The sequence below is a fragment of the Megascapheus bottae genome, chromosome 7, assembly GCF_031878675.1.
Source record: "Megascapheus bottae isolate mThoBot1 chromosome 7, mThoBot2.hap1, whole genome shotgun sequence".
Taxonomy (NCBI): domain Eukaryota; kingdom Metazoa; phylum Chordata; class Mammalia; order Rodentia; family Geomyidae; genus Megascapheus; species Megascapheus bottae.
In genome coordinates, this window is record NC_143515.1 from 11,361,927 (window position 1) to 11,386,363 (window position 24,437).

Genomic DNA, 24,437 nt, shown 5'->3' on the forward strand with positions numbered 1-24,437 from the left:
ACACTTAGCTCCAACTGACCAGCAAAAAGAAAGTAAAGCTGTGGCTTAAGTGGTAGAGTACTAACCTTGGGCAAAAAAAAAAAAAGCTCAGATACAATGCCCAGGCCCTTAGTTCAAGCCCCAGGACCAGTGCAAAAACAAACAAAAAATCAATGATTTTGGCCTGGGAGTTTGGCCTAGTGGTAGAGTGCTTGCCTAGCATATGCAAAGACCCGGGTATGATTCCTAGATACTGCATATACTGCATACACAGAAAAAGCCAGAAGTGGTGCTGTGGCTCAAGTTGTAGAGCTCTAGCCTTGAGGAAGCCCAAGGGCAGTGCCCAGGCCCTGAGGTTTTTTTTGGCAAGAAAAAAAAAAATCAGCTGGGTGCGGTGGCTCATGCCAGTAATCCTAGCTACTCCAGAGGCTGAGATCTGAGGATCAAGGTTCAAAGCCAGCCCAGGCACAAAAGGACCCGAGACTCTTCATCTCCCATTAACTTCTAGAAAATGGGAAGTGCGGCTTGGCTCAAGGGTAGGGCAGTAGCCTTGAGCTGAAGAGTTCAGGGGCAATGCCCAGGCCCAGGGGTAGGGCGACAGCCTTGAGCTGAAGAGCTTAGGAACAGTGCCCTGGTCCAGAGTTCAAGGCCCATGACCCACAAAAAAAAAAAAAAAAAATCAATGATTTTTGCTGATAACTTTATAAGACTTGTTTCAGCCTTCTTCCTTTCCTTATTGGTAACTTCTTTTCATTACTCAAGGTATTTTTACTTATTTAATTCTAGATACACATAAAGTTATTTTAGAATTCCTAGCCCATACTCTCGAGAAATTATTAACTAGAATGTAATAGTTATAAACTATCCACTTTGTCTTAACTTTATAGAAGGGTCAAAATACTGCATTCTAACCATAGGTAATCTGTTTTCATTGTTTCTTTTGTTTTTGTCCATCATGGGGCTGGAACTCTGGGCCTGGGCTGTTTCTGAGCTCTTCAGCCCAAGGTTACTGCCCTACCCCTTGAGCCATAGCCTTACTTCCTGGCTTTCTAGTGGTTAATTGGAAATAAGAGTCTTACATTCTTTAGTCCCCGGCTGGCTTTGAACCCATGATCCTCAGATCTCAGCCTCCTGAGTATCCAAGACTACAGGCTTGAGCCACGATGCCTGGTTCATTCTGTTATGTGTGACAATCGAGTAACTTAGAAACATCTCACTCCTCATCCTGCTACCCATTCTCATTTCCCCCTTCTCATCCACCACACTTTAGGTAGCTAGTCTCATTTCTCCATGTATCATTTAGAGCAAACGACTATCTTCTATCTTTTCTTTTACAGGAAAGATGGCCCACTTGCTGTGGCTTTGTACTGTTGAAATGTGTCCCCCACATCTGCTAGAAGCCAAGAGGGAGAACAAGGAGAGCTAGGCTGAAGTTGTAACTGTACACTAAATGACAGGGAAGCGTCACAAAGGTGTGATTTGTGTGACGCCTTGTCCGTGTTACCTGAGAAGAACATATGCCTGAGACAGGCAAGCCCTGAAATGCAACTTCAAAAATGCTGTTTCTTTGTAAAAGACCTTACATGTTTTCTCCCTACCAGGCAGTAAAATGTGATCCAAGCTCCAATCTCCCGTCTCGTATTTCCTCATAAATCTACAGACTCAAACTGAACTATTTATTTGGTATAAAAGCACAAATAAAATCTGAATACTTTTTTCTTTTAAATTTCTTGTTTTGGCCATTGTTTAGAATTTGTTCTTCACCGAGGTTGGTTTTAGCTGTTTTTTGTTTTGTTTTGTATTACTTTATCCAGGTTTACATATTGATTCGGCTCTATTTTTCAGAGCTTTTGTGGGTATCCCTTCCTTTCTGCAGCCCCGCTGTCCTGTGGCACACCCCACCTGCTGAATTTGCCTGGCACTGCAGAGTTTGAAGAAAGGTTCCCAGTTTCGTTTCACTTCACCTACGCAGGAAGCCCTTCCTCCCCCGGCCCGCCCCCCCTCCCTTCCTCCCTTCCTCCCTTCCTCCCTCCCCCCAGGACGCCCGCTCACCTTTCATAACCCGCAGGAGCAGATCCAGGCCCTCCTGGTAACACGTCAGCGCCTGCTGGAACTTGGCCTCCGAGTCTAGTTCCGTTGCCCGCTTGAGGATGGTGGCGGCTGCCGTCATGTCTGGATCCTGCCCGAGCCCGGACTTCGCCATAATCTTGACAAGTCCAGAACCTTCACCCAAAGTAAAATTGGGACCGCCAAGAGCGCTTCCGGGGGCGGGGCCTCGTGGCGCGCCTGCGCACCCGCCCCGTCGTCCTCGGTGAAGGGGCGGCCCTCGGCCGGAACTGGAGTGCCGGGCTCGGAACCGAGCGCCGAGCGCTCGTGCGGCTGCGACACGGACTGACTCAGGGGTGCCACGCCGTGGTCTGGCCTCTGCTCGGCTTCCCCTGGGTGGGAAATTGAGGCTGGAGTTTTGACCTGCTGGACGGTGAGATTGCTGCATTCTTCACCAAGAGTGAGTATCCGGAAGACTGCCGACGCCGACGGGTTTTCCCTATCCATTGGAGTTGGCGGATCTCGGGAACCCCCTGGTTATAAGTCCGGATGGCGGCCGGGGCCCCTGACTCCTGGAACCCCAAGAGCCCCAAGGGAGCGGCTTGGGAAAAGGAACGCAAGTTTCGTTTTCACCATTTTCTGTGCTTCTGCTTTGTGCGTGATCTAGAACCGTGTTAGGGGACAGTAAAACATCTTTGGTCGGTTCTGGGCTTGAACTCCGGGCCTGCACGTTGTCCCTGAGCTCGTCAAGGCTACCGCCCGACCCCTTGAGCCACAGCCCACTTCCGGTTTCCTGGTGGTTAATTGGAGATGAAGAGTCTCGCGATCTTTAGTGCCACTCCCAGCTTTTTTTTTCTTCTTTCTTCTATGTATGTGATACCGAGGAATCAAACCCGGGTCTTCGTGCATCCTAGGCAAGCACTCTACCCCTCGGCCAAACTCTCGACCAAACTGCCTTTTGAAAATTAATGCATATGAGAATTCAAATTTCCTTGGGTTGTCTGTTGAGGTATTTTTCATTTACTAAAAAAGAAAAGTACTTTGATCGTCAGTTACCCAAGCTGCTTCTGCCTCTTCAGAGGCAAGTATGAGGCCTGCCTACCACGTACTAAGTACTAGAAGTTCGGAAGAAAGAAATGCTTTTGTTTTCCTCCCAGAGATATGGAGGAGGAAAATTTAGTGTTGTGCGTTTTCAAAAAGAAACACTTTTAAAGTATGTCTTTTAGAAAAAAATATTTTTAAGAACCATTTACATGAATGGACAGTGTAGACTAGCTAGACATTATAGAAGTGATGCAAGAAAAATTATCCTTGTGGCCTGGCAAAACAGGAATATGTTCATATGTTTTGTTTTGTTTTGCCAGTCCTGGGCTTGAGCTCAGGGCCTGAGCACTGTCCTTGGACTTTCTCAAGGCTAGAGCTCTACCACTTGAGCCTCAGCACCACTTCTGGCTTTTTTTTTTTTTTTTTTTTAATATATATATGTGGTTCGGAGGAATTAAACCCAGGTCTTCGTGCATGCTAGGCAAGTACTCTACCAGTAGGCCAAACTCCCGGCCCCTGTTCATATGTTTTTGACAACCTGTATGTGTGCAGTTTTACCCATTTACAGTCACAAAAAAATAGAAATGGAGCCAGGCACAATTTTGCACATCCGTGATCCCAGGTACTCCTGAGATAGAGATTGAAAGGATTAAAGTTGGAGGCCAGCCCTGGTAAAAAAAAAAAAAAAAAAAAAAATTATCAAGCTACTCTAGAGGCCATCGGTAGGAAAATGGAGGCTAAGGGGGAAAAATGCTTTTCAAACAATAACTGAAGCAAAAAGGAGCTAAGGATAAGGATATGGCTCAACTTGTAAAGCATCCCGGAGTTCTGAGTTCAAACCCATGACCACTAAAAAAATAAAAGATAATTGAAATAGACCCCATGTTTCTTATGTGATACATATTTTCCTGATTTTGCAGTTGTACAAAAGAATTCTATCAATTCTCCATTTTTTTTGGCTAAGACCAATTGGAGAAGAGCTATTGCATAGTAGAGGGCAGTATCACTGCTTCTGGGTCCAAGAGTTGACATTCCAAATAAGAACAAGTTTTACTTTTAAAACACAACTTTTGAGCTGTTCGATGGTAGCTCATCCCTTACAGGGATTACATCTTAGCTACTCAGGAGACTAAGATCTAAGGATTTCAGTTCAAACCCAGCCCAGGCAGTAAAGTCTGTGAGACTCTTTATCTCCAATTAACCACCAAAAAATAAAAAAGCTAGAAGTGGAGTTGCAGTTCAAGTGGCAGAGTGCTGGCCTTGAGCAAAAAAGTTCAGGGACAGTGTCCAAGCTCTGCGTTTAAGGTGCAAGACCAGCGTGCACGGGCATGCACCCATGCATACACACACTTGCACGCACAAAACCTACAACTTTTGGATCTAGGGATGTAGTTCAGTGGTAGAGTATTTATCTAGCACATGTAAGACTCTGGATTCAGTCCCAAGTCCTGAAAAGCAAAAATAAAACCAATAATTTTTTATTTATACTTTCTGTTATTTATAATTTCATTGAGCTGAATAGAGTGCTTACTGGGGAGCAAATACTTAGATAATTGGTATATATCTGTGAATATGACAAATCCAAACAAAAATTTTAAAGCCTTGTTCTATAGAACTATCATGCTTTGAGTGGAGACAGACATACTAAACAAACCCAATGAATACTTAGGTTAGAAGATAATAATGCTATGAGGGGGGAAAACAAAACAAAACAAGGTGAATAACAGGGACTAGGAGTGCAGTGGTGACAGTTATATCGGTGAAATTTTTTAGGAGTGTGATCAAGCTAGACTTCACCGAGATGGTTTTTTTTTGTTTTGTTTTGTTTTTGCCATTCCTAGGCCCTGAACTCGGGGCCTGAGCACTGTCCTTGGGCTTTCTCAAGACTGGAGCTCAACCACTTGAGCCACAGCATCATTTCTGGCTTTTTCTATGTGTATATGGTACTGAGGAATTGAACCTGGTTTTTCATGCATGCTAGGCAAGCACTTTACCACTAGGCCAAACTCCGGCCCCGAGATAAAATTTGAGCCCAAAACTGAGAGATAAAAAGGATTAGCTGTGTGAATATAATGTAACCCTTCTATTAATTACAATAAAAATATATGAAAAAAAAAGATTGGCTATATCAGTATCATTCCTGCCAAATATGTACTCTGCTGTACTGGTTTGAGGTGAAGCTTTTCTAGTGATGACGACAGAGAAATGAGAAATGATGTCTTTGAGGAGGAGGGGACAGTGATGTGCAGGGGAGTAACATGTGGGGACGAAGACTTTAGTGCTCATTGTGATTTAATGAATGGCACTGAAGTTTTTCCTATTGTTGTTATGATGATATAGTTGTACAAAGAGGTTACCTGCCATTCCATAAGTCAGGTTATGAGCACGATTCTTGCTCATTGCCACCCCTCTGTTGTTCTCCCATTTTCCCCCTCCCATTCCTATCATGAAGTTAAGTAGTTCAGAGTTTTAATTTTTTTAATAAGTGAAATTTATTTGAGCTACCTTTAGATTCCTAGTAAGGTTGTGAAGATAATTCCTACAAATGCCACATCCAATTTCCTCTTTTATTAACATCATATATTAGTATGATACTTTTATTATAACATGTGAACCAATGCATTTTTAACCAATGTTCCTACTTTTAAAGTTCATATTTCCTTAACTTTTCCCAATGCCTTTTGTACTAAGATCCCACCTAAACATACTACATTACATTTGATAATCCTTAGACTCTCCTTAGATTCCATTTCCCATCTAGTATATGTGTTAACTACTTGACTTTTAGCAGTTTATGTTAATTAACTCTGATGGCCTGGCAGAAGTAATGTTTGTTAGCATTCTCTTCTGTACTGTTTGAGACCAAATCATTAACCAAACCTCATAATGAAAGGAATGAATAGCTTTGCTACACTTCCTTGAAAGGAAAGAATCCATACAAATTATGTAGAATTCTTCTGTACAGGATGTTTCTATTCTTCCACCAATTTATCCACTTACTTAGCTGAATGCTGTGGTCTCATGCCTGAAATAGTAGCTAGTCAGGAGGCTAAGATTGGGGGGATCACTGTTCAAGTCCAACCAAGGCCAAAAAACAGTCAGGAGACCCCCATCTCAACAGAAAATGCCAGACATGGTGTTATGCTGCAGGCTAGAGCAGGAAGCATTAATTAAAGGATTAATCTATCTTTTATGCAGGCAAAAAAGGAAATTCTTCTCAAATATAACCTAAGCAAAAAGAACTGACAGCCAGGCTCAAGTGGTAGAGCTCTATCCTAGAAAGCCTAAGACCATGAGTGTTGTTGTTATTTTTTAATATACTTAGTCATACAGTATGGACTTAGTGGTTATTTGTAGTTCTAATTATAAGCTTTCTTTCTTTTAATTATTTGCTGGTGGGATTTTTTCCATTTAGCTTCAGTCTCTGAAGCTGTATAGTTCTGGTACTACAAGGTCCACCAGACATTATCAGCCATTTCTTGAAATCATGGTTCCTTTTATTAGAAAATGATATTAAGATCTAAATTTTGGGGCCGGGAGTTTGGCCTAGTGGTTAAAGTGCTTGCCTAGCATGCATGAAGACCCGGGTTCGATTCCTCGGTACCACATACTTAGAAAAAAGCCAGAAGTGGTGCTGAGGCTCAAGTGGTAGAGCTCTAGCCTTGAGAAAGTCCAAGGACAGTGTTCAGGCCTTGTGCTCAAGCCCAGGACTGGCAAAAAAAGTCTCAGTCTTGTGGGCTGGGAGTTTGGCCTAGTGGTTAAAGTGCTTGCCTAGCATGCATGAAGACCGGGGTTCGATTCCTTGGTACCACATACATACAAAAAAGCTGGAAGTGGTGCTGAGGCTCAAGTGGTAAGCTCTAGCCTTGAGAAAGTCCAAGGACAGTGCTCAGGCCCTGAGCTCAAGCCCAGGACTGGCAAAAAAAAAAAAAAAAAAAAAAAAAAGATCTAAATTTGGCCAGGTACCAGTAGCTGCCAGCTTCTATTGACTTAAATTTGTAATCCTAGCTACTCAAGAGGCTGAGATCTGAAGATTCAAAGCCAGAAGTGGAGTCAAGCCCCAGGACCAGCATGAAAATAAATCCAAAATTTAGATGTTGTGTTTTATTACTAGATGCTATTGACCTAAGTCTTCTTAGCTAACAGAACCATTTCATATATACCTACATATCATTATTTCCATTCTCATCAGTGTCTCTGGTAAACATGAGTCCTACCTTTAATGCAGTATACAAGGATTACTGTACCTGCCTGCCTTCCTGTCTTCCTTCCTTCTTTCCTTCCTTCTTTCCTTCCTTCCTTCCTTCCTTCCTTTCTTCCTTCCTTCCTTCCTTCCTTCCTTCCTTCCTTCCTTCCTTCCTTTATTCCTTTCCCCTTTCCTTTCCTTTCCTTTTTCCTTTCCTTTTTCCTTTCCTCTTTCCTTTCCCCTTTTCCTTTCCTCTTTCCTTTCCTTTCCTTTCCTTTCCTTTCCTTTCCTTTCCTTTCCTCTTTCCTTTCCTTTCCTTTCCTTTCCCCCTTCCTTTCCTTTCCCCTTTCCTTTCCTTCTTTTGTGGATCATGGGGCTAGAACTTGGCCCAGGCACTGTACCTGAGCTCTTCAGCTTAAGGCTACTGCCCTACCCTTGAGCCAAACCCCACTTCCCGTTTTCTAGAGGTTAATTGGAGATAAGAGTCTCTGGTCCTTTTTGTGCCGGGGCTGGCTTTGAACCTTGATCCTCGGATATCAGTCTCCTGAGTAGCTAGGATTACAGGCATGAGCCACCATGCCTGGCTTATCCTTTCTTTATTACATATAACCTTCTTCAGCTGCAAGAAATTTGGCTCTTTGGAAGGTTTGGGTCAGAGTAACATGATTCAATGAGAGGACTTAACTGCAGTTGTTGAAAAAAGTTGTTAAGGACTTGGAAGTAAAAAGCCTAGTACAGAGGATATCATTAAAGTCTAATTAAATAGGAGGAAGATTTAAGAAAATGTGAAGCTAATTGAGTTGAGTTAGTATATAAGGCTGGACTTTAAAGGAAATATGGTAAAAAATAATTTAGTATTAGGTTGGTTCTGTTGCTGAAAGTTTTTTTGGGGTCTAGGTCTTTTAAGAAACATCTTAGATAGTTCTTACATCTCCCTGCTTGGTCTGCATCGCAGAAGAAAACTTTCAGAGCTTTAGTGGGCTAGAATGTAGTGGATAATGACTTGATATTTAATAATAAAATGTATTATTTATTAAGGATTGCTATTTCAGGTGCTCCGTAGAATAGCTCATTTCCAAAGTAGGTAGGTTCTTTTCTACAGAAAAAGTTGTAATACACAAATTAAGTATCCTATTCAAGAAAGAATACAATTTGTGGTTCTAATTGTTCTGTTCTTCAAACACAAGGTAGACTGCAGCTGTTTTGTGTCTATCTAAAAAATTAAAATCATTTAGACTATAGACGTAATACATCTTATGTTAATAATTAATTCAGAAAATAAGCAGAAGTGGGGGGTGGGAGGGGAGTTTGGCCTAGTGGTAGAAGGCTTGCCTTCCTCAGTACCACATACATAGAAAAAGCTGGAAGTGATGCTGTGACTCAAGTGATAGAGCACTAGCCTTGAGAAAGCCCAAAGACAGTGCTCAGGCCCTGAGTTCAAGCCCTGGGTGGGGCTGGCAAAAAAAGAAAAAGAAAAGAAGCAAAAGGGTAAACTTTCCTTTGAAAAGAAAGATGTTATGACTTAGTGAAGATGCACTAGATTAGACTGTATAGAATTGGGTTCTAGAGCACAAAGTGTCTTTTGAGTGCTAGATCTCACAATCATGTGGCACCAGTATACCTAGCTGCACAAACTTCTTGGTAGCCTCATATGGTTGGATAAACGAGAACTTGCTAGGATTTACTTTTCTTGTACATAAATTTAAGAGGGTGGTCAATTACATGAGTTGGGATCTTTTTCAGGTTGGATTTTTTTTTTTCCAGTCTTGGGGCTTGAACTCAGGGCCTGGGCCCTGTCCTTTGACACTTTTTGCACAAGGCTAGCACTCTGCCACTTGAGCCACAGCACTGCTTCCAGCTTTTTCTGTGTATGTGGTGCCAAGGAATCAAACTGAAGTCTTCATGCATGCTAAGCAAGCACTCTACCACTAGGCTACACTCCCAGCCCCTAAGGTTAGATTTTCTGTGGTTCCCTTACTGTATTCCTTATCTGCTCTCATTGTTGAAGATGTTTACAGCAGTTGAAAACTCCCACTTCCCAGTTAAATGGGTGTGGTTGATATATAATTACTACTTTTGGTTTTAACACTAGAAAAGCATGGGGAACCTGTCCACTTTTAAGATATGGCTCTATTTTCTATTTCTCACAGCCTCTGAAGAGAACAGCACTACCTTTATGGCAGGAATTTTGCGCTCAGTAGTCCAGACACCTGTAGGCCGATTACAGGTAAGTGATTATTCAGGAATTCTTTTCCTCCTCTATTCCTTAGGAGTTTTTTTGTTTGTTGGTTGGTTCTTTCTTTTTTTGTGGTGGTAAGGATTATAATTACAAAACTTTTTCATATGTATGTGTGTTTTTATATATACATACACATACATACCATAAATGTATACATATATATTTTTTTCATATATAATCTTTTTAAATGCTAGTCTTTTTTAATATTGAGGGTTAATTTTGTTAGGTTTTTATTGTTTTATCATCCTAGGGATGAAACCAAGCGTTTTGCTTATGCTAGTCAAATGCTCCACTACTATACTGTAACCCCAGTCCATTTTACTTTGTCTATTTTCTTCCTAAAGATTTTCATAAAACCCTTAAGAGAACATGCCAATAAAAAATAAAAGGAGCTGCCATGAAATCCCTTTGGTTAGTCTTTATCTTCTCCTTAAGTTTTAGGGGAAACTCTTTAATTAATGAAACTTTCACTGAAAAGCAATACAGTAAGACAGAATAGAAACAAGCTCCCAGAGAAGATAGACATGTTATTATTTTCATGTATTTCTTTTTCATTAATCTTTTACCAATTGTATATAGACAATTAGATACTGTATGTTGGATACAGACCTAAGTACATTCTGGGCCTTGATATAAACCAATTACTTGCTATTGATGATAATGTCAGCTACCTTAGTACATTGTCTTCACATCAGATTCGTCCTATGGAATCAATATTATTTTCTCTTTGGTGCCTCAGAAACTGAGCCTCTGAGAATTGTTTCAAAGCTATAAAGCAACAGAACTGGGATTAGAAATTCATGTGTCTTTTTTCTCACCCCTGTCCTTTGCTTATTTTCTACTTTTTTATGTCCTCTCAGCAATTCTGAGAAGGCTAGAAGGAAATAATTATCACCCGAGCTCAAAGTGTTTTGCAGTTAAAAGGTTGATAGTGAATCCTGGAGAAGAATAGGATTGTAGTAGTACAGAGTGGAGATGAGATGAGGAAGAATTGCATTGTGGAGGCATTGGTAGGTCTAGAAAGAAAGCTGGAATCTCAGTTTGCATTTGTTTTGTCAGATGAATCATTGAATATTGTATAGAGCAAAAATCATGGCCTTCGGACAAATATAGTCTGCCACTTGATCTTATAAATGATATTTTAGTGACACATAGGCCCATTTGTTTACAGATTGACTTTGACTGTTTTCTCTGTGAGCAGAGTCAGGTCTTAAGAATGAGCACTAGGTAGCTCCAAAGCTATTTACTGTCTGGCCGTTTACTGTAGAAGGTTAGAAGTCTGTATTTATGTAATCTTAGCTTTATAGTACTTTAGTAGTCAGATGGGATATGTTCATTTACCTACTAAGCTGAGATCAACCTATAGATTGTAGACTAGGTCAGAATAGACTTATGTTACATAAATGTTGGTAAATATAGATTACCACACAATACAGATTTCTTAAAAACAAACATGTTTTATATCATATTTGTGACAAAATATATTCTAAATAGATAATTTTATATCTTATTTTAGACTGTGACAAAAAGTGTGGAGCCTCTCATTGGTACAGACTGGATTCGTCATAAATTTACCAGATCAAGGATTCCAGATAAAGTAGGAAATGTGGTTTCTATTTCTGTTTTTCTGCGGTCCTTTTTTTTTTTTTTGATTTAATCTTAAAGGGTATCTGTTTTGTATTATTGAACCCTTAATGTGAAATAGTATGTGAATAAAGATTGTGGTACAGAATGAAACATAATAGATTAATGAAAATGATGATCGTAAATAAGAGGTATGACCAGGCATCAGTTGCTCACACTTATAATCCTACCTACTCAGGAGACTATGATTTGAGGATCAACAAGTCCAAAAACCCACACAGACAAATCCAAGTGAATCTAATCCAAGTTAGCCAGTTTAAAAAAAAAAAATGGAAGTAGAAGTGGGCCTTGAATGATCAAGTGCCAGAGCATAAGACTCTTGAGCTTACGCAGTAGTATGGCCAATAAGTCAGCAAATCAATATAAACAAAACTGGTTTTCTTACCTGTCCTGTTGGCCTTTTATACAACAGGTTTTTTATTATTTCTTAGTTTATTGCTAGTCATGACTTTTTAATCCTTTAGATTCCACGCTATTTTTTTTTTCTCTCTCTCTCTTTTGGTCCTGAGATATGAACTGGGCCTAAGCACTGAATCTGAACTTCTTTGGCTTAAGGCTAGCAGTCTACCATTTGAGCCACAGCACCACTGCAGCTTTTTCTGAGCAGTTTGTTGGAGATAAGAGTCCCATAAACTTTTCTGCCCACACTGGTTTAGAAGTGTGATTCTCAGATCTCAGCTTCCTGAGTAGCTAGGATAATAGGTGTGAGTCACCAGAGCTCAGCTTCATACATTTTTATATCACCATCGCCCTGAAAAAAACCTGCATATTCAGGTTTTCACTGTGTAACTCTACTTTCCCTTTCCATGTCAACCCATGCTAGTTAGACTCTCAGCTTTTTCTTTTACCATTCTTTCAGAAAACAAAGACTAAGCCCTTCATTGATTTTGGTTTTCATTTTGTTTTATTTTTTTTTTAGTTTGCATTTTAAGTATAGGCTTTTTTCTTTTTCATAAAGCTATTTATATTTAAAGAAAAATTAATCAGAAATGATGTAGAATTTCTGTGTTCCTTCTCCCACCTTGAACAATTTCCTCTGACATTTAACATCACTTCTATTGGTATAGAACCGATGAAACAACTGACACATTATCAACTAAAAGCCAAAGTTTACAATATAGCAACAACTAGTGTTTTCACTCTGGCAATAGTTTTATTTATAACCCAAGAGGGAGGTTGATTTTTTTTTGGAAGGGAATTTTTTCAGTTTTTAAAAATTATTATTGTAAGATGCACAGAATAACAGTCAACATCTTAATCCTTAATTTCAGATTTTGAAGTTTTTCAGCCTTGGAAGACTTGCAGAGACTATATGAGTTTAGTGTACCAAATTGAAAACCTGAATCTGCACTTCTGAATTTGGTGGGCTTGATGACATTTCAAATTTCACATGTTCAGATGCAAGATGCTAAGTTTGTAGGTGCTATTACATATTCCTTGCAGTTGAATTATTTGCTACATGTGGTTGCCTGCTTTGTGCTTCAGGTTATAAAAACAAGATCCATACTGCGTGATATTTTCCTAGAGTATGGAATTCCTGGACTCTGAGGAAGCAGCTATACTGGTTAAAGTATTCAGTTTGAGGTTGGAGAATATATAAGGATTCTGAAGGAAGAATGAAATGTAGGTGTGTGTGTGTGTGTGTGTGTGTGTGTGTGTGTGTGTGTGTAAAGAGATGCACAACAGATTTTCTGTTTATACATCTTTCTTTCTAGGTGTTTCAGGCTTCACCTGAAGACCACAAAAAGTATGGTGGGGATCCACAGCACCCTCATCAATTACACATTGTTACCAGAATAAAAAGTACACAGAGACGTCCATATTGGGAAAAAGATATTATCAAGATGCTTGGATTACAAAAGGTACGTAACTATTTTAGTCCTTAGTATTATTTAAGTTTCCTTTAAATATAGTATAATTTTATATTTTAAAAACTTTAAGGTGTATATTCATTGTCTCTTGAATTTAAGTGATTATTTAACATATTTATTTGTAAGTTTGAGCTAAACTAAATAAGTATTTAGTTGAACATTTTTGTAAAACAGAACCATGTACTTTTAAAATTGTTCCTTCTCCTCATAGGCACATACCCCTCAAGTCCACAAGAACATTCCTTCAGTGAATGCAAAACTGAAAGTAGTCAAGCACTTGATAAGGTTTGTTGCTTCTCAGTAGTTTTTTTTTTAATTAAAACTCAGTTTTTGCATCACATTTCAAATGTTATGTTCTACAAATAATAGTCAAGAAAACTATATGCAATCATTGGCACATAAATTTAAGAACATAATTAAAATTACGCTGAATCTTTGTATGTCATAGATATATATCAATATATGTCTTTAGAATATATATCCTATCATAGACCTGTATGTCTATATAGATATATTTATATCTCCAAATTCTCAGCAGGATTTTTTTTGTTTTATTTTCTTTTGTTTTTTTTGCCAGTCCTGGAACTCTGGACTTGAGCACTGTCCTTGAGTATTACACAAGGCTAGCATTCTACCACTTGAGCCACAGCACCACTTCAGGCTTTTTTTCTGTGTATGTGGTACTGATGAATTGATCTCCCAGGTCTTTGTGCATGCCAGGCAAGCACTTCTACCATTAGGCCACACTCCCAGCCCCTCTCAGCAGTTTTCTAAATGTGTTATCCCATGTGATTCTAAATCCATTTTTCTTACGTCATAGAATCAAGCCCCTCAAGCTGCCACAAGGACTTCCAACGGAAGAGACTATGTCCAACACATGCCTCAAGAGCACAGGGGAGTTAGTAGTGCAATGGCATCTAAAGCCTGTTGAGCAAGGAACAAAGTCCTGAGGCCACAACAGCTTCAGATTAAAAATGCAAGTCTCTTTTGTGTAAAGTCAGATGAAAAAGTATTCTCATTAAAATGGTTTCAATCTTGGTCATTTTCACTGACTAAAGCTGCCTGATTCTTTTACTGTTATGTAGACTTGGATTTTATTGCTACCACATAGTCTAATGGTCTCTCCCCTTTTCCTCTATAACAGTGCCACTCCAGAATAGTCGAGAATCACTTTGTTTGAATATTTAAATTTAGATCCACTGACATATTAATAATTGTCAGCTTTTTATATGATTTCCCTATTTAACTAGATACTATCAATTCTTTGACTTTATCTTAGTCCATTTCTTATTGGTACAGCTCAGTCCCTGAGACTGGCTTCTTTATAAGGAAAAGAAATTCATTTTGGCTCACAGTTTGGTTCAGTGAAAAATCCAAGTTCAGGCAACCTCTAGTGAGTGCAGTGTCACAGCATGGCTCTTTGTGTTATGTTAACAAGCATGTGCAAGAGTAATGAAGTGAGGGGACTGCCTAAAATGCTACCCCAGTAATAGCCTGCCTCAAAAAGGACGTGAATCCTTTCTGTGAATGGTGGTCCCTACTATCCCCTCCCATCCATGTACTCCTTACAATTCAACTTTTCCCTAATGTACAATGAATATGACACGTGCTCCCTTCCTCTCTCCTTCCCTTCTTGACCCCCACAAACTCTTTTCTGCTTCCTACTATTCATTTTGTTAAACCATTCATTAGCTGTTCAAGAGGGAGTTACATCACTGGACTCTTTCCCTAAGTGTGCCAATTGGTAGAGTGCTTGCCTAGCATGCACAAAGCCCTGGGTGTGATTCCCTCCATACCAGGTTCATTCTATCTACCGGAAATGAAAGAAACCATGCAACCTTTGCTTACTTCAAGTTTTTCCATTTCCTTACAAATGGTACAATATCATTCCAAGAGACAAGTAAAATTCCATTATGTGCATATACCACATTTTATTTTATTTATTTTGCCAGTCATGGGGCCTGAACTTAAGGCCTAGGCACTGTCCCCTGAGCCTCTTTGTGTTCAAGGCATCACTTGAGCCACAGTGCTGCTTGCAGCTTTTTTGTCAGTCCTGGGACTTGAACTCAGGGCCTGTCCTTGGGCTTACTCAAGGCTAGCTCTCTTCCACTTGAGCCACAGCACCATTTCTGGCTTTTTCTGTATATGTGATACTGAGGAACCAAACCCAGGGCTAGGCAAGTACTCTACCACTAGGCCACACTCCCAGCCCCAACTTCTGACTTGAGCAACTTATTGAAAATAAGAGTCTCACGGGTACTTTTCTGACCATACTGGCTTCAAACTATGATCCACAGATCTCAGCCTCCTTTTCATCTGTGTCTTCTTGATCCATTCATCTAGTGAGGTTTTCTCAGAAGCATATTTTGGCTCAGTTCTGAAGATTTTAGTCCCTGATTGGTTGGCTATTGTTTTGTGGCCTGTGACCAAGGTAGCACATCATGACAGGAAATATGTGGTCAAAGAAAAACACTCACCCCCACCTCACGAAGCCAGGTAAGAATAAGAGAAGAGGAAGGGGCTAGGAGCCTATCTCCTTCAAGTACACATCTCCAGAGATCATAAGGCCTCCCACAGGTCGGTCCTTTTTTGAACAGTCTACCACCTCCTAATAGGACCAGACTGGGAACAAAGGGCTTTGGGGAGCATTCTAAACCCAAATTATATTAGCTGTATTCACCTTAAGAGCAGTGTTAAAAAATGGAAGGCAAAGTTTACAATGCAAAATCTATTTTACAATGAAAATCCACCCTAGCAATCACTAGGCTTATAGTTAGGCAGATTAATTAAGATAGAGATGGACAAGAAGACTAGAGTCCTTTAGGTTGTCCTTAGGTTGAATGTACATAAGTGAACAAAAATATCTGTGAGGTAAGGTTCCCAGGACTTCATGATATGGGAGACCCATGTACTATGGTAGTAAAACCCATTGATGAAGCCCTTGCATAGGCTATAGTCAAATTGAGAGAGTATAGAAATGTAAAGGTCAATAGAATTATGAAGCCTTCAGGGAAGGAAATTGTGTCTCCTTTACCTGAATGTTTTATGAGGATAGATTTATTTGACTGGGAGACACTTTGTTTACTTATTATTGCAAAATCAAAATTTTACTATTTGGCCAGAATGTGGCCCAGTGGCAGAGTGCTTGCCTAGCATGTATGAAGACCAGGGTTTGATTCCTCAGAACCACATACATAGAAAAAGCTGGAAGTGGTACTGTGGCTCAAGTGGTAGAATTCTAGCCTCGAGAAAGCCCAAGGACAGTGCTTAGGCCCTGAGTTTAAGCCCCTGGACAAGCAAAAACAAAACAAAAAATTTATTAAGTCCAAAGGGAAGCAGAAACTAGGAACGGAGGGATAGATAAAGAGTGCAACAAAATTCTGCTTTATGTGAAGCTTTACCTGACTGTATTATAGACATGATATCTGATTTGATGATGTTCTACCTACCAGTATTGTAAAACAGAGGCAAAGCAAGAGTCTTGTAAGACAAGACTTTAAACATCAGTGCTGAGAGCATCATTGTTATAACACACAAGTGTGGAAGCTGGAACTTTTTCCCTTCCTATGCACAATCCTGCAGAGACCAAATAGATATTTCTTATTATGTTACAAGTCTTTTGGCACATGAGGCAGTAATGTCCAAGACAAAGAAATACAAATATAGATACAAATCTTCATTCTCCATTATGAGTCTGGTTTTTTTTATAACTAAAAGAAGTGATATTTGGCAGAGTAGGATGTACACATAGAAATTTTCATTATCCCTCAGTGGTACACAGGAAAAAACTACAGAAAGAAAGTTGAGGATGGCCAATGATACAATATTTAATGGTGCCACATCTGAGTCTTAACATCTTTGACATTGTTCTTAGTAAGTCTCTGGGAATTACCTATTGAGCTGAAGATGAGGAAGAGATGAAGACCTTGAATTAATCACTAATAGATTTGCAGAAGTTTGGCATGGAAAACATAGATACATGAGGCTTGCATGTTATTTCCAGATTATTTATATCATGTTTTAAATCATAATGAAAATAGGGCCAGGCTTTTCCTAACCTCCAGGTATAGTCCAATGCTGGTAGTATCCTACCATGTCTCTGGACCGTTCAGAATTCTCACTTGATTTGCACATGTGCCCACAGACTCTTATTCTTGGAAATGCAGAAAAGTGTCTTGTTTACTTGCTTCGCAGATCAGAGTAGCAATGACGCACACTCCCCTAATACACCACCACACACACCTCTACAGGCCAATCCCTCAACCAGTGATTCCTGGAAGTTGATTTATGAGTAAAATACTGCAGCTTCTGTTCCCTATATAAAATAATAAGAGAGTAACAAGGGTGGGGTGTGTGTGTGTGTGTGTGTGTGTGTGTGTGTGTGTATGTGTGTGTGTGTGTGTATGTGCTTATACCATTCCTTATAGTTCTCTTGCAAGGTTGAACTCTAGTGCTCATTGTGATGGTTGGATTAATGATGAGTTTCTGTAGTTGTCTTCCCTTTCCTGGACCACTGAGCCATTTTCATACCAGTGTCGTCAATGCTTCCCAAATAAACTCAAGTTCTTGTCTTAGTGTCTACATTGCCCAAACAAATACATCTTAAGGATGGGGTCTTTGGTAGGAAATCTTTGTTTCCCAGTCATAAAGAAAATACTAGGGGAATAAGTTCAGGAAATATGTTGGTCTGTTATTTCTTTTTTGTCAAAACATAAGCTAGGTAATGGAGGCTCATGTCTGTGGTACTAGCCACTCAGGAGGCTAAGATCGGAGGATCTTATTTTGAAGCCAGCCTAGGCAAGAAAGTCTGTGAGACTCTTAGCCTTGAGTAAACAGGAACAATGGCCAGTTCCTCAGTTCAAGTCTCAGAGCTGGCAAAAAAAAAAAAGGAGGAGGAGGAGAGAGAGACAGAGAGAGAGACAGAGAGACAGAGAGAGAGACAGAGAGAGAGAGAGGAGAAAATTATCTTGTCTGGATATACTTTATCCTTATAATGTTTAGTTGAAATACATGTTTTGGTAGGAAAGACCAGACTAAAACATCCTTGAACAAAGCAGGCTTCTGAAGAAAATCCTGAATTGACCCCATACAAGAACAACAGTCAAAGTATTTAAAGATTTTGCTGTGTACTGCCACTCTAGCTGACTATTGGCTCTTCCCAGTGAAAGTGATTCCTAGTTCAGCCTGAGAGGTTATTGGGCAGGGGACAGTTTACTTGGCTTTCTCCAAGCTATCTCACTAGTTGATGGGAAGGGTCCTTCCTATGACTGGTTTTCATTCCTTCTCAGAAGGAAAAGTGATTGGCACAAACATCTACCAACTATCCCCAAAGGGATTTAAATGTTCAGCAAGTACAACACAGCAAGAACTTTACATTCCAACGTGGCGTCGTATCCTCTTTTGACTATGCGAGTAAAGGCGGCCATAATCAGCATAATCAGTTTCCTTGCCAAAAATTGTGCCCTCTGTTTTGGACAACACCAAAGAGGAAAGTAGCCAAGAGGTAGGTGTATATATGATCCAAGTTAAGCTAACTAGAGTCTCTCCCCAAAGACCATGATCAAAGGATGGGGAAAAGCCTTTGGAACTCACTTATTAAAGAGGTTGCTAATCCAATCCCAAGGCTAATCCATTCCCAAGCTGGAACGGGACCTTGCACATAGGAGGTAAGTGTTGTCAGTAGGCTCCAGCCTCTGTGTGTGTGTGTGTGTGTGTGTGTGTGTGTGTGTGTGTGTGTGCGCGTGTGTGTTTACTTTCATTAAGATTGGTCAAGAAAAACATTTTGTTTCATGGGTTAAGCCTCATTTTTTGGTCAATATTGAGCACTATATATTAATACCAAATTTTAGAGAAGGGCTGAGTGCCCTAGTTATGTAGCTCCCACTGTGCTTCTTTGCCTAGAAACCATGCTTTTTGAAGAATTTAGCTCGGGCAATAATGTCACCAGCTAAGTCAACATCTATGTCCATGGGTGTAGCGATTGCGTCGATTCCAGACTTGAAGGCAGAGAGACCACCTGAAATGAAATGAAGAGGTTTATACTCCAATCCTAGGCGAACAGCAGAAAGAAGATAGAAGCAGTTCCTGGATATTCACACTCTGTCCCCCAGGAAAATCTTCTAAAATCAACAGTCCCAAATTCTCTTTCCCTTTTTCCTTTCCTAAAAAGATGTGCTACCCTAAGAATCACTAGAAAGATCTGAATTTGTTCTTTCTGCCTCCCCCTCCTCTATTTTCTCCCCCTCTTTTTCTCTGTCCCTTTCTCCCTGGTTTTCCTTTTTCTCTCTACAGTGGACAGTTTGGGTTTGTATGTAGTATAGACTTGCTAGTTAATCATTCTTTAGTATGAAATGGTGATATTCTTTTCTTTATTTAATAATTCACACACACACACACACACACACACACACAGTCACAAAAACTACAGAAGAAAGGGCAAATTTGTAAAAATGTTTAGAGAGACAAGTCCTATGTTCAGCCAAGTAGAAATTTGCCCTGGACTCCTCAGGGCACCTGAAGTCTGGAGACTTGCATAGAACAAAAGTGTATTCCAACAATTTGGAAAATGGTTCACAGCTTCTTATATCATGGGAAAGTCTATCTGAAGAAGGTTAATACACTCATTTAACTGACTGTTAACTCTCCACCATTCAATGGATAGCAAGTCAGGAGCTTCCAATTCTTTTTTTTTTTTTTTTTTTTTTTTTTTTTTGCCAGCCAGGGCCTGGGCACTGTCCTTGGACTTTTTGCACAAGGCTAGTGCTCTGCCACTTGAGCCACAACGCCACTACTGGCTTTTTCTGTGGATGTGGTACCGAGGAATTGAATCCAGATCTTCCTGCATACTAGGCGAACACTCCTGGCTAGGAGCTCCCAATTCTTAGATAGGTTAAAGCAGTTGGTGAAGGCAGACCACTTAAGGTAACTGTGGTTCAGAGACTGCTCCTGCCACAAGTCCTGCTAGCCATGGCTGACTCAGTAGGAATGCTCCCAGCTGCTCTCAGGACACATCTGAGGTTTCATAGTCTCATTCAGGCTCATGAAAGCAAAACTAGTCCAACCTTGTAAGTGTTGAGGCACACTCCATGTGGGGAATTTTCTCTGGATTGCCTTAATTTTGTCTGCTAGAATCCCAACACCCTGCAAAAGGTGTTCTTTGCTGTCCCAGGCACCAACAGGGTGGTAACGTTGCTTATCAAGCTAGAAAAATTCAGATATAATGTCAGCATCTGGACAAGGTAATACATTTTTTCTGCTGCTCCTAATTTCTCCTCCTATTCAATTTAAAAGACATTGGGCCTGACATCTTTCTTTTCCCCCTTTCTTTCCCTTTCTTCCTTTCTTTCCTTCCTTTCTTCCTCTTTTCTTCCTTTCCTTCTTTCTTTCTTTCTTCTTTTTTCCTTCTTTCTTTCTTTCCTTCCTTCCTTTCTTTCTTTCTTTCTCTCTCCCTCTCTCTCCCTCCATCTCCTCCTCCTCCTCTTCTTCTTCCTCTTCCTCTTCCTCCTCTTCCACTTCCTCTTCCTTCTCCTTCTCCTTCCTTCTTCTCCTCCTCCATCTTCTTCTTATTATTCTTATTCTTATTCTCCTTTTTCCTCATGGAGCCTAAACTCAGGGCCTGAGCACTATTCTTGAGCTCTTGCTCAAGACTAACACTCTGTCCCTTTTTTTTTTTTTTCTTGCCAGTCCTGGGCTTGAGTTCAGGGCCTGAGCTCTGTCCTTGGACTTTCTCAAGGCTAGAGCTCTACCACTTGAGCCTCAGCATGACTTCTGGCTTTTTTTCTATGTTTATAGTACTGAGGAATCAAACCTGGGTCTTCGTGGATGCTAGGCAAGCACTCTATCACTAGGTCAAACTCCTGGCCCCAACAACTTTTCTTTCTAACTGTGAAGTCTAGAAGTCTGAATTTCTGCAAGGGATTTAAAATACAACCTGAGAGCAAAAATTCAGGTATCTTGTATCCTTCTTGCAATTAATCAAGAGAAAAAAGTTGGTTCACATAGGACTTAATTATATAATCTTACCATTCATATGGATGAGACTTTCCCAATTGAAGTATATTACATACTTATTGACCAGTTGTAGTTATGGCATACATAGGCATTTTAGAGATGTCCACTAATGCATAAGCCTTGAAATACCAAAATTGTGTTAGAAAAATCCCACATCACAATGTGCTAAAGCCCTTAGAGCCAGATATGAGGCTGTTTGGGGGCCTGGAAGCACCACAAATGTTCAGTACTTCCAGTTTTAAAATATTGTAAGCAAGGAAGGGTGAGGTTATGCCAGAAAGTCTCTAGCTATATACCTGCATCAAGCCAAATTTAAGTCCCCTGTGGTCCCAACCATTTTGCAAGACAGTTCCACCATGGCTTTCTCTAGATATGATGGCTGCAATGACAGCTGGATCAATGCAGTATCTCTGTCCCACTTCTTTGATCACGATCTGGTAAGTCTTTAGGGCCTTTAAATCCATCTCCGCAAACATTTCAGAGCCCCGGATCCCTAAGTCAAAAGAAAAGACATTTGTTTCCTCTAGGCTAGAAGAAGACCCTTTCTCAAAGTTCACTAGTTTTCCCACAGTCCCGAACCCCTGCCCAGAGCTTGGAGCAGACAAGCCAACTCAGACAGGTTCACAACCAGAGACAGGTGCCACTGATGACTCTGCTTTTCCTCCTTTCTATCATGCTGGCCCATTGCGGGGAGGGCATTGGATTGAGCCAATATGAGTTTTAATCTGGCTCTGCCACCCCTGATAGTTTTTTGTCTGAAATTGTTCCTTTCTGATGAGCCTCAACACTCTAAACTGTAAATTGAAGGTGTGGAATTATATATGACCTATGACTTCTTCCAGTTCTGGCCTTCTAAGACCAGGATATAATCTTGAAGAAATATTTGAACCATTTGCTTTCATTCTACCCCTTCTTTCCAAACATCGCCCAGATGTGTTTATTTCTATATAAGGAAACTATTACTAAAACAAAATGTTAAAAATCTGGCTTTGTTTGTGTTTGTTGTTATATTTGGGGTTTTTCTTGTTGTTTTGGTTTCTTAAAGTCAGTTCTGAGGCTTGGCACTGTCCCTGAGCTCTTTTGTTTAAGGCTACTTCTTGAGCCATAGCTCCATTTCTGGCTTTTTGCTGTTTAGTTGGAGATACAAATCCCATGGACTTTTCTGCCTATGTTGGCATCAAGCTGTGATCCTCAGATCTTGGCCTCCTGAGCAGTTAGAAATCCAGCAACACCTGGCTAAGGAGCTTTTGAAACTTTTAACTTTGATATTATTTATTAATAGTAACTGATGCCTTTACAAACTTAACTGTCTAAGCAAAGTAATCTAAAATTGGTGGGGAAAGTGAAATGTCTGTTCTGTTTCTTCACTTACCACAGCTGATCAAATTGCTTATCTCACAGGGGGCCCCGGAGGTCTCCATAGTCATGATGTCTCCATAGCAACCGTGGTACAAGCGAGGATGCAGGCGAGGATTCATGGCATGAGTGAAAGAGTAGGAGGCCCTGCAAGTGCCTGGGTTGGGGGCAGAAATGAATGATCACAAACGAATGATCATTTGTGTGAAATCTGTCAGAAAATACTGCCTGAGCTGCTATTAAAAATATACCAAAACCAATGAGGAAAATCATAGGCTTCTGAATTGTGTTTTTTGTTTGTTTTTTGTTTTGGCAAATCTGGTTTCAGTAGATAAAATAGAAAGAAAGGATCCCTTCACATGCTTGTAACATTTGGGGTTTTGTTTTTAATAGAGTACTTAATTCTAAAATGCTACACAAAATGTAATGAAAATCTATCTGTATAGACCTTAAATATTTGCTTCAATATTGATCAGAGCTTAAATGGTCACAAGACTTCATTTTCTTTCAGCATTGAGGATTGAACCTGGGGCCTCTCATATATAAGCACACACTCTACTATAATTAGATAAACATATTCTATGTCATGTTATAAAGCTAAGTTTCTATGTCTATTTAATAAAATTAGAACTAAAACATAATTTATCATAAAGACTTAATCTATTCTCTCTTTTTTTTGGCTAGTCCTTGAACTCGGGGCCTGAACATTGTCCTTGGGCTTTCTCAAGGCTAGCACTCTACCACTTGAGCCATAGCACCATTTCTGGCTTTTTCTATGTCTGTGGTGCTGAGGAATCGAACCCAGGTCTTTGTGCATGCCAGGCAAGCGCTCTACCACTAGGCCAAACTCCCCGCCCATAGACTTACTCTATTCTTATTTTTTACTCTATGATCTGAGTATTTCTGTTCAGGTCTGTTTGATAAAGGAAATTGGACTATTTTCAGAATGTTGAAAAGTTGGTTCTCATAATTCCATGGATTGTAGAAGTGTACCTTAAAATTAAAAGCATATATTAAAAGAGACTAATTATGAGAAGTCATTTGATGTAAAAAAAAAAACTATATTGTCTCAATAATGTAGATGTGTGTGTGTGTGTGTGTGTGTGTGTGTGTGTGTGTGTGATGCTGGGGACTGAACTTAGAACCTCACACTTGCTAGATAATTATGTTATAACTTGAACCGTATCTTTTGTCCTTTTGTTTTTAGTTGTTTTGTTTTAGGTAGGGCCACACAGACAATGGCAATCCTATTGCTGCTTTCTAAGTAGCTTGAATCACCAGGCCAGCTTGTTTTGGCTACAATGCCTGACTTTTGCCGAGGCTGGCCTCAAGCTGCAGTTTCCCTGTCTGCCTGCTGAGTAGCTGGAATTTCACGTGGGTACTGCCACACTTGGCTGTGTAAGCAATGTCTGTTCACAGATGGATTTGCACTCCCTACTACATGTATAGTTTTGATGAACATAATTGTGTACAAGACACTGCACACTCTCTTAGAATTAGGTATAGAACAAATAGCAAAAAGGAATTGTGAATGGACCATAAAATTAGACAAGGAAATTATCAAATAAATCAGGATATACTGAGAAATATGATCCAAATAATTAAAACATAAGAAATCAGGAATCAGCAAAGCCATTATGCCCTTTAAGATATGGCTTTTCATGTGATTTACAAAGCAAGTTCTCAGAGTTGGGCCCTGTGGCTATGAGACATGCAGAAAACATCTGCATGGATGTAATAGATAGTTTTCAGAAGAGGGAGTGAGATTATGTCCATAATGAATTCATACAGACTAATTTTCTAATCATTGTTTTCTAAGCAATACAATATAATAGCTATTAGTCACCAACGAATGGTTTACAGTACTTGACAATGCATATGGGTCCTATGCCAATACTATGCCATTCTGTATAAGATCTTGAGTTTCCTTAGATTTTGATATCTGCAGAAGTCTGAACCTGTAGCCCCAGATACTACCTATCAGTGAATAGATTACCATGATACGAATCACATGTAAAATTGATATATGTGGGGTGGAAATGAGACAGCACACTGAACACAT

At 40.0% G+C, this 24,437-nt stretch overlaps 4 protein-coding genes across 8 annotated transcripts in view; 2 read left to right on the forward strand and 2 right to left on the reverse strand.

Moving 5' to 3' along the window:
- The window catches only part of Lipt1 (lipoyltransferase 1), a 23,320-nt gene extending 21,915 nt beyond the window's left edge, over nt 1-1,405 (forward strand). For 3 of the 4 annotated variants that reach the window (XR_016536225.1, XR_016536226.1, XR_016536224.1), the window contains exon 3: nt 1,317-1,405. The gene's annotated coding sequence lies outside the window, so the exon portion shown is untranslated. The remainder of the gene's footprint in view (nt 1-1,316) is intronic. The other variant, XR_016536227.1, reaches the window with a different exon arrangement.
- The window catches only part of Mitd1 (microtubule interacting and trafficking domain containing 1), an 8,957-nt gene extending 6,484 nt beyond the window's left edge, over nt 1-2,473 (reverse strand). The window contains exon 1 of one of the 2 annotated variants that reach the window (XM_090336494.1): nt 2,032-2,473. In XM_090336494.1, coding sequence (XP_090192620.1) covers nt 2,032-2,473 — 442 coding nt within the window. Of the gene's footprint in view, nt 1-1,330; nt 1,390-2,031 lie in introns of those variants that run through there. The other variant, XM_090336495.1, reaches the window with a different exon arrangement.
- On the forward strand, nt 2,399-13,973 carry Mrpl30 (mitochondrial ribosomal protein L30). The gene is made up of 6 exons (XM_090336496.1): nt 2,399-2,485; nt 9,406-9,482; nt 11,011-11,091; nt 12,854-13,000; nt 13,221-13,294; nt 13,830-13,973. The coding sequence occupies exons 2-6, from the start codon at nt 9,432-9,434 to the stop codon at nt 13,957-13,959; spliced, it is 483 nt and encodes a 160-aa protein (XP_090192622.1). The 5' UTR covers nt 2,399-2,485; nt 9,406-9,431; the 3' UTR covers nt 13,960-13,973.
- Nucleotides 13,974-17,966: 3,993 nt separating this feature from the next.
- On the reverse strand, nt 17,967-22,448 carry Lyg2 (lysozyme g2). Its single transcript, XM_090336110.1, has 4 exons — nt 22,392-22,448; nt 21,316-21,512; nt 20,071-20,209; nt 17,967-19,025 (listed from the first exon to the last, which is right to left on the reverse strand). The coding sequence occupies exons 1-4, from the start codon at nt 22,444-22,446 to the stop codon at nt 18,907-18,909; spliced, it is 510 nt and encodes a 169-aa protein (XP_090192236.1). The 5' UTR covers nt 22,447-22,448; the 3' UTR covers nt 17,967-18,906.
- Between the last annotated feature and the right edge of the window lie 1,989 nt (nt 22,449-24,437).